The sequence below is a fragment of the Peromyscus eremicus genome, chromosome 19 (genome assembly GCF_949786415.1).
Source record: "Peromyscus eremicus chromosome 19, PerEre_H2_v1, whole genome shotgun sequence".
Taxonomy (NCBI): domain Eukaryota; kingdom Metazoa; phylum Chordata; class Mammalia; order Rodentia; family Cricetidae; genus Peromyscus; species Peromyscus eremicus.
In genome coordinates this window covers 35,826,210-35,843,370 of record NC_081435.1, presented here as the reverse complement: position 1 = coordinate 35,843,370, position 17,161 = coordinate 35,826,210, and the positions used below count along the sequence as shown (strand labels likewise).

Sequence of the window (17,161 nt, the reverse complement as noted above, 5' to 3'; positions counted from 1 at the left end):
TACTGAAGGCAGGGCCTTGTTTTCTGTGGGCTTCACAACACTTCTATATCAGCTCATAATTCTCCCCCCTTAAGTTTACTTTACTAACTAGTCTATTCTTTAAGAGTGTTGATGCAAATTTGATTGGCAGACACATTCTCTTTGCATTTATGATCCCTTTACTTGTAGTGCTTTAAATTCTCCCTGCCTGTGATAAGAGTTTCTTCAGAGTATGTTTTTTAATGGAATGTATAACAGTTATGTGAGTAACACCTTGTGTGAAACGTCCCTTGCAGCATCCCTGGGTCTGCAGTCTGTGCCTATGACATGCTCGACATTGCCAATGTTTTTACTGGGAGATTCAAGGAACAGAAATCTCCTGATTCTACTTGGACACCAGTTCCAGATGAGCGCGTCCCTAAACCCAGGTATGAACAAGTATTTATTTATTCAGCTATTTTGAACTCTGAACTGGTGAAATGGGCATCTCTGACAGTGAGCATCCTGTGGACCACACGCTGGTGCCTTCCATCACAAGCTGGGCAGATAGAGTTCCAAGGACAACAGAAAGACCCTCATGACCATTTGTATTCATCCTCTTTACCAGAACCCAGAGTTATCTTTTGTATCTACAAACCATGACTTTAATCTTCTGCTTCACCTTTGTGAATTGTGATTTGCCAGTACAATAGGTGATAGGCGCCATCTATTACATCTAGTCCCATTGGTGTATAGGTGGAGAATTTAAGGACCAGAAAGGAAACTGTATTATGGAAGTTAATATAACTAGAGAGATACCTCTGCTGTGCCTCCCTCTGATTTTATATGAACTCTTTAGTTCCAATAAAATGTGAACTATAAATGATATTTCCTTGATTGGGGGAACAAGTGGGATCAGAGTTGAGTCCAGGGCGCCAGATCAAGGGTAAGAATTGTTTAGTTGGTACACTGGGTTGCTTTTCTGCATCCACATATAATAGAGTGCTAGCCCTTTCCAAGCTGTGCCCTGGATTCGCTCACATACATGACCTACGACACTGCAGAAGTTTCTTGGTTCTATAAAGTCTCTTCCTATGCTTCCATTAGAGAGCTAACTCTGGAGGAACATTTCTCCCATCCTGATCCCATGTTTTCCAACTCTGGGTGGTACATAGTCCGCACCTTCACCTTGGTGGTCTAAGTTCCATGGAAATCTCTCCATTGAGTTTGTGTGGCGCTGAAAGTGAACCAGTGTCTTCCTGGCTTTTTGTTTTGTCTTGTTTTCTAATGCTCTCCCTTAGTCTCTTAGCCTACTGAAATACCTACAAGTACATTTAACTGAACCAATTTAGATATTAGGAACCAAAGGAGCCTAAGTGGCCACTCCATTCGCTGAGTTGCCTGGCATGTTCCTTTTCTGTTCAAAGCAGATCAATGTGAAGGGACACTCTAGGGACCAGATAGATTACCTAACTCAGCACCCGGGGTTATTCCTCACCTTCTGAATAAGGGACACTCTAGGGACCAGATAGATTACCTAACTCAGCACCCGGGGTTATTCCTCACCTTCTGAATAAGCAAAAAAGGGAGTTAAAATCGAGGGACTGGTTTTTAGGGAATATATATATATATCTACTTTGGTGTGTGAATATGGTGCCACTCAGGCATTACAAGGACGTGTGATAGGTGATTTTCTCCCATGTCAGTGTGCTTACCCACATGCTTCCATACACTTGTCTCATCCCTTTTGCAAACAGTGGGCCGATTGTGGAGGGCTTGCTAGTTGTAGCTACGTGGTATGACAAAAGGTTGTGGGGCGGAGATGGGGGAGGGTGATGTTGTACAGTTTCCTCTCCTGCACCGGCAGGCAGCTGGGTGTCTAGACCGCAGACTTTCGTATTCTCTAATCTGACTCTGCTGAGATGTCCACGGAACTCCCCAAACTACAGAATTTCTTGCAAAAGTTCACCTTAGCGATCTCTGTTCAGTGGCAAGGAACTGGTCTTTCAGGAAAGAATCTTCAATGTAACTGGCTTTTCAGACCTGCCCAAATCTCATAACAAATGAAAAGTGAACTAATAAACTCTTAGAGGTTGTAACATTGAGTCTTGATGGTGTGTACCCCTGTGGCTGAGAATCTGTTTGCCATGCTTGTTAAAGTATTAGCCTAATCCCCTCCTTTGTAGAACATACACCTTCAGAACAGTGGTTCTCACCCTGTAGGCCGTGACCCCTTTTGGGGTTGCATAGCAGAAATCTTGCATATCAGATATTTACATTACAATTCCTAACAGTAGCAAAATTACAGCTATGAAGTAGCAATGAAATAATTGTATGGTTGGGGGGGGTCACCATAACATGAGGAGCTGTATTAAAGGGTCGCAGTGTTAGGGAGGCTGAGAGCCACTGCGTCTAGAACCTCCAGCAAGGTGTCCTGGTTTGCTTTCCTTTGCTGTGATAAACACCATGACCAAATGGAACTTCGGGAGAGTTTATTATAGTCTGTCATCAAGGGAAGCCGAGGCGGGAAGTTGACAGAGAAACCACAAGGCACACTGCTTACTGACTGGGCTCCTCTAGCTTGCCCGGCCACCTTTCTTACATAGCCTGGGCTCACTTGCCTAGAAGTGGTACCATCCACAGTGGGCAGGATCCTCCTACACCAATTACCCATTAAGAAAATGCCTCCCAGACAAGCCCACAGGGCAGTGTGACAGAGACAATCTCTCAGTTGAGGGTCTTTCTTCCCAGGTATGGCTAGGTTTGTCTCAAGTCGACAGATAGTATAAAGCCTGCCTGGGATGCAAGGCCCCCCACACACACACACACACTCACTCACTCAATTCCAGCTCCATCTCTGTTCACTGGGGTTGGTTTGTGCATCTGGAAGGAAGCCAAGTTGCCTGGAGATGAAACTGAGCTGTACCAGCTAAGGCTTCTTCACAGAATGAGGAGGCGGTCCAGAGGAAGTCTCAGCATATTGTACTTGGTGGCATTCTGCATTGTTCAACTTCCTCTTCAATGCCTGCGGTACAGTCTCCTTCGTGCCAGATGCTGAGAGAAGCAGTTCATTCAAAGAATTTGCCAGAAGGCATGAAATAACTCTTCCCCTCAACCACCCCACCCTTTGTCTCATTTTAGGCCAGGTTGTTGTGCTGGCTCATCCTCTTTAGAAAAGTATGCAACCTCCAATGAGTTTCCAGACGATACCCTGAACTTCATTAAGACGCATCCACTGATGGACGAGGCAGTACCTTCCATCATCAACCGACCGTGGTTCCTGAGGACGATGGTCAGGTGGGTGTCAAGCAAACCGCGTCCCAAATGGATTTCCTTGACTTTATCTGGTGCTCGTGGATCCTGTCAGTGGATCATGCTTTGAAATGCCACAAACATCTTCTGCTATCCTGGGCATGGATTCAGCAGGGAAATGTTGACAGGCTGGGTAGATGCCACTAAATCCCCATCGCCGCCTTCTCAGTGAGAAGGGTGCCAGTATTTTCAGGCCGGTTTTACACATGCCAGCAATTAGAAGAAAGAAAAATATTTCCTTCCAGATTAGCTTATTAATCCAATCTGTGCAGTGCAGAGGAATGGTGAGGGAGGACCCGTGAGAAGAAGTGGTTACCTGCTTGGTTACACATGACTGGGTTGCTGGCGTGACGGGACAGCACATTCGTAATGGCATGCCAGCAGGAGGGAGTTATACCTTAGTATTTGTAATCTGAAGTGATGCCAACAGAGAAGCAGTAGCTGACTGGAGATCTTTGATAGCATCCAACATCCTTTGTGATGGGAGCGTATTTTCAAATAATACAGCAGGCTTTTCTAGAACCGCAGTCAATAACACAGAATGGTGAGTTTACCCCATTTTTAATCCCCTGGCTTTTATTAAACTATGAAATCTCACTTGACGATAACCTAGCCACCATGGCCTATTACTTAGGCTGGTGTTTTCTAGTTCCTGTCTTGGTACTTAGGACAAATAAGTATCCGTGAAAAGTGGAATGACCAAAGAATTTCATAGAAAGAGGATACCCACTAGGACTTAACTGTCTGCTTGTCTCTCTCCGTTCCCTTAACAAAAGTGGCTTGGCTTGCCAGTCCTGATTATTAGTATTAGTACAGTAGCAGTATTAGTACTGCTCTGAGCCCCCCACCTTCAGGGGCCTCCTTACTCCTCTGTGCACACTCAGAATGTTCTCTTAGTCTTGCATCTTGTTGACCAACCCTTTGTGCCTCCTAGGAAAAGCGTGGAGAGTGATACCCACTGCTTTCCCCCTCGATGTTACAAAGAAATGCTAAGTACAGTTACTTCTTACGCCTGCCCTCTCCATTGGCGCTGTCAGTCTTGTCTTCTTGCTCCTGGAAGGCATCGTTGCTGAGTGGTTTCATATGGTTATGGATACTTATTTATTATGGAACTTGGCCTCTGTACACACATACTTCCTTCTCCCTGTTGGAGCTATACTAATGTTCTGCATATGAAAGTAAAGGGCCAGAACAGCTTGAGAGCATTACTTACATGCATCTATTTTTCATGACGTTGTTACTAGAGAGCTGTGTCGCAGTTGTTTGAAGTGGAAAGGGGACCTTTAATGACAGACTAACCGAGAGCCTTTTCCCCTCCAAATGTGACCCTGTCATTTTAGATACCGCCTGACCAAAATTGCAGTTGACAATGCGGCTGGGCCATATCAGAATCACACTGTGGTTTTCCTGGGATCAGAAAAGGGAATCATCTTGAAGTTCCTGGCCAGGATAGGAAGCAGTGGTTTCTTAAATGGCAGCCTTTTCCTGGAGGAGATGAATGTTTACAACCCAGAAAAGTGAGTCAAACATTGGGTCCTTTCTTGGTAATTATTTGTCACGTTACTGCAACCCTTTCTGCCTGTGGAAAAATCATGGCCGACCAGATAGTTAATGTAGTTTTCAGTTACTTTTCACACCGTCTCTAAAAAATATTGAGCATTAGTTTTCCTTGCTAATAATGTCCACATAAAGGTGTCTTAGATCACGAGGTGACTATGTGGGCCCACAGATGGAGTACAAGGTCGGTGGTGGGGGAAAGAAAATTGTTCCCAAGAATCTCCTGATGGTATTCTCCTACCTCATAAAACTAGGTGCAGCTATGACGGCGTAGAAGACAAAAGGATCATGGGCATGCAGCTCGACAGGGCAAGTGGCTCCCTGTATGTTGCATTCTCTACCTGTGTGATAAAGGTGCCTCTTGGTCGGTGTGAGCGGCATGGCAAGTGTAAAAAGTATGTATTTTGCCTCATTGACAATTTGAAAATCCATAGTCGTTAAGAAAGCGATCCTGGGTAGCTGACAGTCATCCTTTTCCCGCAGAACCTGTATCGCCTCCAGAGACCCATACTGTGGGTGGGTAAAGGAAAGTGGTTCCTGTGTCCATCTGTCACCCCATAGCAGGTAAGGAGCCTGAGGTGTGGGAGGGCAAAGTGCCTCGATCACTCTTCACGCTAGATGTAGGCTTGGCTGTTCCGTCAACCCATCAGCATTCATCCCTCTGCAGATGAGAATTTCAGGCATGGAACTGACAGGCACCGGCTCCATCCCTAACACAGTTCAGAGACTCAGCATCGGATGTGGCAGAGTGTCCGTAGGATAATCCCCCTCAGACATGGATGGTTAAGAACACGAGGGGAAACACAGTGGGCCTCAAAAGTATTCCCTAGAAAGTGGGACATGATACACGCCTTGAGCATCATGGTTGAGGACAGCAGAGGAAGGAGCCATGGGGTACCAATTAGATTAGCGGATGCTTTTGTCCAGCCACAGCTAATTGACCATACAAGGCTGAGAAGAAATGGCGGAGCATTCGTCAACCCATGTGATCCTGCTTCAAGCATGGTGTTCACATCCCATAAAGCTTTCCCCTGTGCCGAACAAACCTTGACCTTATCACTCATTTAGACACACAATCAACACTTGGCAATTTCCCAATGGGTCCCCTAGATCAAACTCCTCTGCTCAGCCTGGGATTTTTTTTTTAACTTCAGGGGATGTGAAATCTAAAATAACATTTGGAAAAAACTATTTAAAGCATGTCTCAGAGAAATTGTGGACAATGCAAGTGAGGTGTCCAGGGCAGTCTAGGGCTCTCCTTCAACAGAAGAGCCTCCCCAGGCCCACCTGTGAAACAACTATTTTCCTCTGCTGGGAGCATCCTCTCTGCTTTTCAAATAGCTAGACACATGGAAGACCCGATTTGGTGAGCACCATCCACATAATGGAGAAATATTCTCTTGAACAGAGCTGACGATAACTGTAAACGATAACCTGGAAACCCAAGGGCTGCAGATGGCCCGCTGTACATTATTAGCATGGCTTTGAAGGGGCCCTGCTGACTTTTCATAGAGTTGGAGCTTTGTATCTTTTCATGAAAATCCTCGGGGTGGGGCAAAAGGAATCAGTGATTGGGGGGGTGGGGGGCGCTGAGAAGGGGCTCATCAGTTAGTTGTCCTGTGTTCAACAACTGACCAAAGGTAATGCAGTTTTTACAAACTATTTTAAAGTTACTATCGAAACTCTCGGGGACTTCCTCTAAAGCCTGCGTTCATGTTTCAGTGCCACAGGGCACTGCTCAACACATGTGTAGCCCTGCTGGGAGAGTGGGTTTGGGGACTGGATGGATACTGGCTTTCATTACAAGAAATCCGTATCCTGAGAGGATGAATTTAATTTTCATCCTAGCCAATGACATTTGAGACTAAATACAGATTATTAGATCAAGGTGTGACATTCAAAGCGTTTTCTTACGTGGCTCGTGATACACTGCGAGGCAGCCACGAATCAGAGTTTTCAATTACGTTTTAGAAATATGAGCACAAAATTCTCCCAAAGGACACTTCCAATGGACAAGTCTAGTAGGATTGTTTTAAAAATCAAAATGAATGGTGATGACCAGGAATGGAGGAGGAGGAAAGGAACGCTGAGGATTCAAATGAATGGGGGGGAAAGCACACGATCTCACCCAACGTCCGCCCTCTCACAGGCTCCACATGCTCACCGGCCAGTTGTGCCTTTAAACGCTGGTTCTGTGTGTTTTGTAGGCAAGGGAATAGAAAAAAGGGCTTGGGAAAGCAAGGATAAGAGTGGAGAGGGAAGCAGAGAGGAGCAGACCCTTTCATCTACACTTCCCATGGTGCTTATATGAGGAGTGAGCGGTAGTATGAAAACTTTTCAAGTTTAAGGAGTGCTTAAGGAAAGGATGAGAAAAGCCCACAAACTGTGGGTTTATAAATAATTTCCTGTGTGAGATCTGAACTCACTGCTATCATAGCTTCTCTTTGGAGTTTCATATAAAACTCATTTTTATAAGCTTCAGAGAGTTTCTCTTTCACATTGGCCACTCGGTTTAGCAAACGGGTCACTTTTTTTAATGAAACTAAAAAAATTTTTTTTCTCTTTCCTTGTCCTCCCATTTTTTTTTAAAGACTGGCTTTTGAACAGGACGTAGAGCGTGGCAATACAGACGGCCTAGGAGACTGTCACAGTAAGTAACGTTTTTAAATCTCTGTCTGCCTAGGGATAAAGACGCTTTTTATCGAATGGTCTAGAACTCAGTGCGGCCAACTCTGGACATAACAAAAAGGAAATGGTGTGTGTGGAAACCAACACTGCTAGGATTATTAATATAAATACAGCCACCTCTCCCATTATTCTAATGCTGTCGAACAAATCCATCCTAGAGGATATTAATTATAGCAAAGCGTTTATGTCAGTATTTCCGTTACAAAAGTGACAGTTTTGTTGTTTTTCATAATGTGCTATTACACTGCGTTTTAGCCAAATAATCAAAAGCTTAATCATTGCGCTCTAGCTTTTTAATTGAGTAGGGTTGTTTTAGTGTTCTTCAACATATTCACCAACGAAAGTAATTATTTTTCAAAGTATGGCTGTATAAAACCATTTGAGATAGAAACACACTTAAAAAATAACCCATGAGCATAAAGCAATTCTAAATGTCCTCTTTGTAGAAATTAACCTACAATGTCACTTTCAGAGTTCATGTCACATACTAGTACGTGGCAACATTTTACTTAGAATTTTCTAGAAGAGATCTCAGAACTCTGTCCACTTGTCTTATGATCTGATCAATATCGGATTCTCTGAAAATGCTTTAGTGTTGTGAGCTTAAATAATAATGCTATGCTCTTAGGAAATGCTCTTCAGTTTGTTACTTTTTTAAAACCACAGTTGGAGTTTAGTAGAGTTGTTTTTTTTGTTGTTGTTGTTTTGTTTTTGTTGTTGTTGTTGTTGTTTTTTTAACACAGTCTCTAAGCACTAGGGTTAAGATAAAGAAAGGCATTCAGGAAGGAGGCAAGACAGATCTGAAAATGTGGCTGTGGCCTTCTTAAAGGAAACTCAACTAGTTTGTGATTTATAAAAAAAAAAAAAAAAAGTTCCATGTGCTGAATTTCATGAAATTTGCATTCAAAATGGCACTGAAAAACAGCTCTTAAGGAAGCAAAATGGAGTGACTAACAGCATTGGACTCTATAATAAAGATCATGGATATAATTCCAGGTGGTTTTTTGTTGTTGTTGTTTTGTTTTTTTGGTTTTTCTGAGACAGCATTTTTCTCTGTGTAGTTTTTGGAGCCTGTCCTAGAATTCACTCTGTAGACCAGACTGGCCTCGAACTCACAGAGATCTCTGCCTCCTGAGTGCTGGGATTAAAGGCATGCACCATCACTGCCCAGCATAAGTCATATAAGTACTGAAATTTCAGACTAGGTTATCATTCAACTCTCTATCATATTCTTTTGCAAGAGATATAGAAAAATCAAATTACAAGGGCAAATATCAGCCTTATCTACAAGTTCTTGTTCTTAAGTAGTTTGGATTATTAGTAAAATATATGGCCAACACTTTCATTTATCGTATCTTCACATGAAATAATTACACATCAAAATTGGCAAAGGCGATGTGTTATTACCCAAACATCTGTGCTTTGTGTACAATTATTTACCTGGTTCAGTAAAATGGTTTGAAGTTCAATCATTACATCTTAATTATCTTGTGCCTTGTAGTTTCAGTTTTAGAAAGATAAGGTTTTGGTGGTGGGCAGGGAAGAGGGTATGGGGATGTTACAGATACTTAAGTTAGCTTTAGAAAATATTTTCGTCTCATTTTAGTGATCTGGTGGTCTAAGTGTCTGTAGAAAAACAGGAAGATAGATTTGGCTTGAATCAGGAAGTATACAAAGAAGATGCTGATGTGTTTAAGTGCCCACACATACCTGTATTCTCAGGCAGAGGAACCTAAGAGAACAGGTATATGTAAAGTAGAAGGATCCAATGTAGTGGTTTAGTCTTTACACCGAGGGTCAGCTATAAAGTCCATTTCCCTCTCGCTCCACCCTTCACCCAACAGAAGGTGAGACCATGCCTCTGCCTGCCCGCTGTCCTGGGGGCTTCTCCTCTCTGCATGCTCCACCAGAACAGGAACTGCTTCTATCCCATGTACTTGTGTATGTGTCCGTAGTCAGAGGGTATTTGCATAGTGGCTGCACTGACTTGGACACACTTAGAAGACTGGTCATAGAGCGCCAGTGTTTGGTGAACCAGAGATCTGACCTTGACACCAGCACACGGACCTACATGTGTGGCTTCCCAAATTTGGGTTTGGAGTTTTAATTCCCAAACTAAAACTGCTGATGAGTTCAGAACGTTATGGATTATGAGACTGGATGGCTCTCTCAGTTCATTCATGAGGATGGAGCCAGACAGAACATGAAGAGAAGTTCTTTCTTACGGATGTGGCCGGGTTACTTTACCCACAGCCATGCCCCTTTGTGCAAAATGGAGCGTGGCTTCTTGACTCTCATACGGTCATTGCAGGGACCATTTCCTCTGCTAACCCTTGGGTTTCCTCTGCCTGTTAGCAAGGAGTCTGGGGGAAACTCAGCAGTGGAAGAGATCTCGAGACAGGACATGGGACTGAGTAGGAAGCAGCTTAGGTTACAAGCAGGAAGTGAGGAGCAGTTTCCGGTGTTGGAGCTTCCCCATTGGCCCAGTTCTCATTAGCTATCCCCACTCCCTGTGTGCAGTTCAGTAACCTCCTCCCTGCTTTTGTCTTTCAGATTCCTTCGTGGCACTGAATGGTAAGGAAGATGTTACTGTTATAATTTCATGCCCATGGAAATCTATTGCACTAATCCACCTGAGTATTTTTAAACCTTAGGTTTCTTTTTAATTCATTTTTATCCTCATTTTTTATAGACATTTCAACTCCTCTACCAGATTATGAAATGTCTTTCAACACAGTGTATGGTCAGTTTATTGATGATATATATATATATATATATATATATATATATATATATACATATATATATATATATATATATATACATATCAGTATTAATACTTAAAGTTACTCATCTTTGGTAGTTTCTAGTTTTCATTCCTAATCAGAGACCAGATTCTTTGTTACTTCAGGGCCCCAATTCACTAAATGTATTTCTAGATTTCACTATGCTTTAAAAAAAAAAAAAAAGACACTCTGTTTATATGGGACAGTTGATAAGGGAAAACAAATCTTAAATATTTAATCCATATAATATGAAACATGCCAACATTCAAGAATTTGGTAAATACATCTAATGGATTCTCAAGCAAAAAGAAATTTCTTCTTTTTGAATATGCTTGTATATAAGGAGATTCAAAACCAAAGAACAGTGGCTCTAACTCATAAACTGTAGCCCCCCACAATACCATCTCCCCAGTCCTGGTTGTTAGGATAACCTCCCCCAAAGAGGAACTCCCATATAGGGCACAAACACCAGGGTCTTATGAGGCAAACGTGTGCAGTGTAGCATGAAATTGACCAACAAAATTTAAGCTCAGAAAGCGTTTGAATACTTAAACATATTTTCCAGTGCGATTTCTTCAGAATGTATATGCGGAAGTGTGGGGCACAGGCGTGCTGTCCAAACAGGATTTCTCCCATTGTTCTCTGCCTGAAATATACAAGTACTAGTGAAGTTCAGGAAGTGTCCTTACTTCTTTTTGTGCAAGCCGAAATGCACCTGCTTCATTTTTGTTTTTTTTTTAAATAAACCCCCAAAATGTCTACTAAGTTAAATGGTTGAATGTGTTTTTCAAAATATGATATGGAAACGTCTCTGGGGTATCAAATTTGAGCTTTTGCCTTTTAATTCGGACCATGAGTTCAGCCATTTGTACATTTGTAGTTTTGGGGATTGAGATATACAACAAATGAATAGTTAAGGGACAGGCTTTAAATATAAGGATAGGTTAAAATGGAGGGAAAGATGCAAAGAAGAGGAAAAGCACAAGGTTTCGGAGGCAGAGACGAGTTCAAGGTGTCTACAAATGTGCTCAATCCCCCAGTGTAAATTTTCAATCCGTGAGACCAATTAGCATAAATTAGAAGGCTCACTGAAGTCTTCAAGACTGTCTTAAAAGCCAGAGCTGTGCAGTCCGCTCCTCCTGCCCAGCCCCCTCCTGATGGGAGGCAGAGTGGAACAGAGGAGTCCACAGGATTTCTCCACCTTTGGCATCCTCTCATCTATGATTTAAAGCAGAATATTGAACAGCAGACCAGGAGAAAATTGCTCAAAAGGCAAATGTCATCTGGCTTAACCTTAACGAAGGAAACCACTTAACACCTGTTCTTTTGTGATGTCAGACTCTGCCATCGTTGCCTATAGCTGAATAATTTTTATCAGATGTTGAGAAATCCAGACCTTGAAACTAATCGAACCAGCAACCTTCCTAGCATTTATCAATTGTTCAAGGTCAATTTTAACTCCCAGGGAATTCTTTGAACATATAATTAAGCTCTGGGATGCTCTTTATGGACAAAAAAAAGTCATTCTTCAAGCAAGTGAATCTTTCCTTTCCTCCTCAAAGAACAGGCATTTATTAATTTTTCCATATGTTAGTGGAAAAATTAAAACTTTATAGGACAATGCTCAGTTGTTGTGAGCCTTTGACCTGAAGCTTCTGTAAGGAAACCAAAGGGTGGAGCTTTCCTTTAGCTTCTGATCCCGCCCATTGCAGGTAGGAGCTGTTCAGTATGCAGCTGTTAGGTGACTAATTGACCATCAAAATGAATGATGGTCCACCACAGAGGTCAGGAAGTTACTAAGGGCATAGAGAGAGGCTTTTAAAGGAGGGAAAACATAACAAATTTTTTTAGAGAAAAAAGAAAGAGTGATGCTCTATACAGTACTTATATAGTCTCATAACCGGTGCTGTGTTGACATTGACTAAGAAGATATTTAATTAATTCACCCAACAAATATTTGTTGAGTGACTGCTCTGTGCTGGCCAATGGAGTAGGTGCAGGATTTGTAGCCTCAGAGGAAGGACCTAATGTCTACTTTTATGGGTGTGAAGATGAGGAAGACAGCCCAGAATGCACCTGCACTGTTAGTCGTTGTATCCTCTGTATGTCATGCACTTCCTGGCTAATTTAGGACCAGAGAAGAAACCACAAAAATGGAATTTCCTTTCTCAGGTGAAGGGATCGTTTTAATGCGCTATGCGAGCTTTCTGTTGGCTAATGCTGTAGGCAACACCAGTCACATATGCAAGAACCCCTTTTAGTGAATTGGGTCCTGACTGTCTTCTCTCTCTCTCTCTCTTCCTCTCTGTATTGAATTAGTGTCCCTTTTATATCTAATCGGCTACAGTCGTTGTTAACAGTTGAGTAGTAGAAATGGTCTCTAACCTCTAGAATCATAGTGACTTGTAGATGTAGAGAAACAACATGATGCATGAAAATTAACTTTTTGCATATATCTGTAGTTTTTGTATCTTTGAAGACCATGAGAGCATCCATTCCATCCCTTTGATTAAATGTGACCTCTCTTATTGGACTGTATGATTGCCGCAAATCTATTGACATGCCATACCATGTCCACAAGTCGTTTTGGTTACAAAGTCTCATAGACAATGTGTACAAATCATATAGCCTGTAAATCAAGTTGTGAGAAAGAACATCATGATCTCCTAGCAGCTGTATTTAGGCGTGGAGAATCATCATAAGAATACTCTCCTTGCTTGCTCACAGAAGCGGCTGTTCTCCACTCTCACCTTGTGGCTCTAAACTTTTTGAGGCTCAAGTATCTGCTCTCTGGGTAATTTATTGCCAACCCATGCTTTCTGTCCTTAAGCACAAGTTTAAAAGATTGCAAAGACTTTTTTTTTTTTTTTTTGGAGTAAATCAGATGCATAGTTTCTCTAGATTTACATACAGAAAATCGAGATGTGGTGTGTATTAGACTAACACTTCAGAGATACGAAGAGGCTGATTTCTCACATTTGTGTAAAGCATTTTCCTACCTAACCACCATCTGGTCCACATTAATTTCCTCTCGTAGCCATAGCGTTCCATCACCAATGAGTTTTCCATGTATCTGTAGCATATGGTCCAGGAAATCTTTCTACAGAAAATGTGTCCCTTAGGCATATATTTCCCCTAGATTACCATATTAAGAAATGTTCTCACTAAAGCATACTTATGGCATTACCATAAAATTGCCCCTTGAACACAGTTAAATTGAAAGTGCTCAAAACGCCTATCAATTCAGGTAGAAGAAATTCTTGCTACTTGAAGGGGAGCATAACTCCCCCGACACGACCACCGCCACCTCCCTACCTACCTACAAAGCGAGTTCAATTTGTTTTCTTATGTTGGGTGCTGAGTTGTATTTTAGGCTGGACATATTTTTTTTCTTTATGTAGTCTTGAATTCATAAAGACTTAGAAATAAATATATTTTAGACCCCAGTGTAAGCAGGAAGGAAATTTTCTTTTTTCCATTTCTCGGGCTGATTTTTTCCAATCCTGTCCTCTTATCAGCATTGGATGGGATGCAGAACTCAGAAACGCAATGTCTAGAAAATCAAACATTCTTTGAGTTTTAAATGAGCATATTTTTAGCAGTGGGCTCTGAAGCAGACTATTTTCAACAGAACAGATGTTGGGAGCTGTGTGGGAACCACGCAGGTTCTACGCTGAGAGAGACTTCTGAAATGTTACTGAGGCTTCATGATAGCATTCAGGTGTGATGGGTCCGAAGAAATCACCATTGCTGACTCGAACCTCTCCTCTTGACTTACTTTGCACTGGCAGCAGCAGTTCAAGATGAATGCTGTTTTTAAAGTACATTGTTTTAAATTTGTAATCCTAAAGTCTCCTGGGACTCCAACTTCTAATGATCACTGCAGATTTTCAAAGACTAGAGAGAGTTAGGATGCATTTATCAATAGAATCTGTCTTTCTGGTGGCCAGTATTTTATTTATCATGTACAAGGTGGTCATATCCTGAGGTGAGAAGTTTTAGAATTACTCTGAGTCTAGTCTCCATTGTGCCAAAGACATTGATGACACACACACGCAGTAGCTAGCTTGGCTTCTTTCCCAGGCTTACCTGGAACATAATCTACAGTGCCTCAACTGGCCCCAAGCACAGAGCAAATCTCCTGCCTCAGCCTCCCAAGTGTTGGGATCACAGGCATGAGCTATTATGCTCAGTGGTCTTTTTTTTTAAGTGCTCAAGATATTACTTTAGGCGAGATGGTTTAATAATCCACTCAAAAGTCGCAGAGAGGCTGTATTTTATTTCTACAAGAGAGGACTGCTAATCAGACTTCTTTAAATCATTTTGACAGCCGAGATGAAAGGATTCGATACAATCTGCATTTAATCTCGTGGCATGATGGAGAGGAAGCTCCTAAATGTGCTCACAGGAAATGTCTAGGGTATCTGCCATGACTCCCGGTCTCACCTGCCTTCTGGCACTATCCTATGCTGGGCCACATCCGAGATCGAAATCTACCTTTTTCTAGTTTATCCTTCTCAGTCAGTGAGGCCACAAAAACAATGTCTCATACATCTGAGTCATGAAACTCAGAAACCAGCTCTAGACACAGAAGGTGCGCCCATAACAACAGGTAGCCGAGGAAGTTCTTCCCTGCCAAAGAGGTGGGAGTGGATCCCGTGGGAGAGAGAGCATCTCCCAGAATAGGAATGCCCATGAGGCTGAGCTGAAACTGAACACTAGACACACTGTGGAGCCTCGCTGGGAAGGGCTTGAGACAGGCTGTCATTTGTGATGGGAGAGGCCATCCACTGCCATCGATGCCCCATCAGTCACAAACCATGTTCCTGGAGTGCCTTTCATGCTGCCACGGGAAGTGTTCAGGGAAGGACGTTAGTATTTCTTGAGCATCTGTGGATCAGGCACTGTGACACTTTCACTATTGTGTCATTTTATCTTCCTAATTCTGGAAGAGGGGTCACTGCCCCTATGGTGTGGCAGAGGACAGGGTAAGTGATTTCCAAGGCTCACCCCACTTGGGGCTGAGACAGTCTCTGGCCTTTTGTCCTTTAAGTGCAAGGGTCAGAGGGTCTTCTGCGTAGCACAGGACAGCCCACCCCTGCCAGCAAGCCTTGTCATTGCTAAGGCATACCCTCGGTCTCAAGGTCATCGTGGGTGTCCTATCTCCTGGCCTCTGAGCAAAGGGGAATGTGTTGTGTGGTGATGTTCCCCTAACTGTATTTGTGATGAAAACAGGGCACTCCAGTTCCCTCGTGCCCAGCACCACCACGTCAGATTCGGCATCCCAAGAGGGGTATGAGTCTAGGGGAGGCATGCTGGACTGGAACAACCTGCTCGAGGCACCCGGCAGCACAGACCCTTTGGGGGCAGTGTCCTCACATAACCACCAGGACAAGAAGGGTAAGGCCTTGGAAGTGCCTCTTCCTCTGGGGAGTGGGGGGCGGGGGGTGAGGGGCGGGGGAAAGGGGAGGACTGTGTACCTGCTTCCAGCTGAATCTAGTAGCATTGGGAACCTCCTGTGCACCTGATTGAAAGCATCTCAGAAAAGACTGCAACCCAGCCCTTGAGTCAGGCTTGATCCCCAGTTGTCTCCTGACCCAGGAGAAACCACACAAAACCAATAGCACATCCTCGTGGGCTTCCTCTCTCCAGAAGAGGCTTAGACTGGTCCAGAGCAAATGCTTACCCCTCAGACCCCTTCCCAGTCTTCTGAACTCCTCCTGGTCTGACGCTGTAGGTTTTTAGACCCTCTTTCCCCACTGTAATAGGTGGGAATGCAGTGCAGGTTTTGGCAAGTGAAAGCCGTGGAAATTAAAGCCTGCTAGTCAGTGACTTGAGGAACAACGGCAAAGTCTTTTCCTCCTCCTAGTATTGCCCCTCTCTCATGGTTCTGACACTGAACAGGCCTGTGGTCCTCAGACTACTGTCATCACCCTTGGAGGGCAAGAGCTGCAACAAAAATAAATTATTTAATCAAGCAGAACTGCTATGCGTTTGCCACGGAATGGAAGCCTCGCTACGTGACAGGGACTGGACTGTGAACTGTCCTAAATTCTCCTTCGCTTTCTGTGCTGGCCTCCAGATAGGAAATGTCATGTCTTTTAGAGCCATTTGCTGCTCTTCTGGTAGCGCATCCTACTTCAGCTGCAGCTGCGATCAGAGAGGTCTTTACTTATCCCCAAAACAGTCTTGAAAATCAAAGCTCAAAAGCCCGGGTATGTGGCTGAGCCATCTCCCCCCCACTCAGAACTGTTTGCTTCTATATGTTTTCAAGAGTTCTGTCCAAATTGGGGTTGGAGTTTTGAGGGTCAGGCATCCAGGGGGACCCTTAAAGGACAATCCGCGTCATGCCCTCTCCTGGAGTTTTCAGCATTCGTATTTCCCCTCCCCCCACCCCATGGACTCCTTTCTGGACTCCCATGCTATTTCTTCATATATATATTTTAATCTGCTTTTGTCCTGTAAGCAGTGAGCATTCCCTTGCCCTAGTTCCTGAGCCGAAATGGTAAAGATGGCCCTTTTATCCTGCTCTTCTGTGCATCCTCTTTGCTGATTTTATTATTCTTCTATAGACTTCTGCTTCTTCCTATGTCCCGCTCCAAATCTATTTAAAGAAGAACAAAGCTGGTTTTGTCTCATCGGCCTCTTTAAGTTAGAAGGATCTGTCCTTACCAGCCTGAGAAAGTATTCAGTAAAGGGGAAACTGCCCGACAGGCCACAAGTCCCAGCATGTGCCATTATTTGTGTGTGGCTTCAGACCTCAGATACGTCATCCCTGACTGTAGTCTCAAGTAGAGACAATTTAGTTTAAAAAAAAAAAAAAATCCACTTTGTTTTCACCTGCTACACTTTTCTAGGGA

The 17,161-nt window shown here is 43.2% G+C and overlaps 1 protein-coding gene and 1 long non-coding RNA gene across 2 annotated transcripts in view; one reads left to right on the top strand and one right to left on the bottom strand.

Annotated features, from left to right (window-relative positions):
* The window catches only part of Sema6a (semaphorin 6A), a 60,949-nt gene that overhangs the window by 22,200 nt on the left and 21,588 nt on the right, over positions 1 to 17,161 (top strand). Inside the window, exons 10-17 of the mRNA XM_059246181.1 lie at positions 276 to 407; positions 3,100 to 3,255; positions 4,611 to 4,787; positions 5,082 to 5,222; positions 5,311 to 5,391; positions 7,419 to 7,477; positions 10,069 to 10,089; positions 15,537 to 15,701. Of these exons, the coding sequence (XP_059102164.1) occupies positions 276 to 407; positions 3,100 to 3,255; positions 4,611 to 4,787; positions 5,082 to 5,222; positions 5,311 to 5,391; positions 7,419 to 7,477; positions 10,069 to 10,089; positions 15,537 to 15,701 (932 nt within the window). The remainder of the gene's footprint in view (positions 1 to 275; positions 408 to 3,099; positions 3,256 to 4,610; positions 4,788 to 5,081; positions 5,223 to 5,310; positions 5,392 to 7,418; positions 7,478 to 10,068; positions 10,090 to 15,536; positions 15,702 to 17,161) is intronic.
* The window catches only part of LOC131895693 (uncharacterized), a 66,094-nt gene that overhangs the window by 30,953 nt on the left and 17,980 nt on the right, over positions 1 to 17,161 (bottom strand). The gene's annotated exons all lie outside the window — the stretch shown is intronic.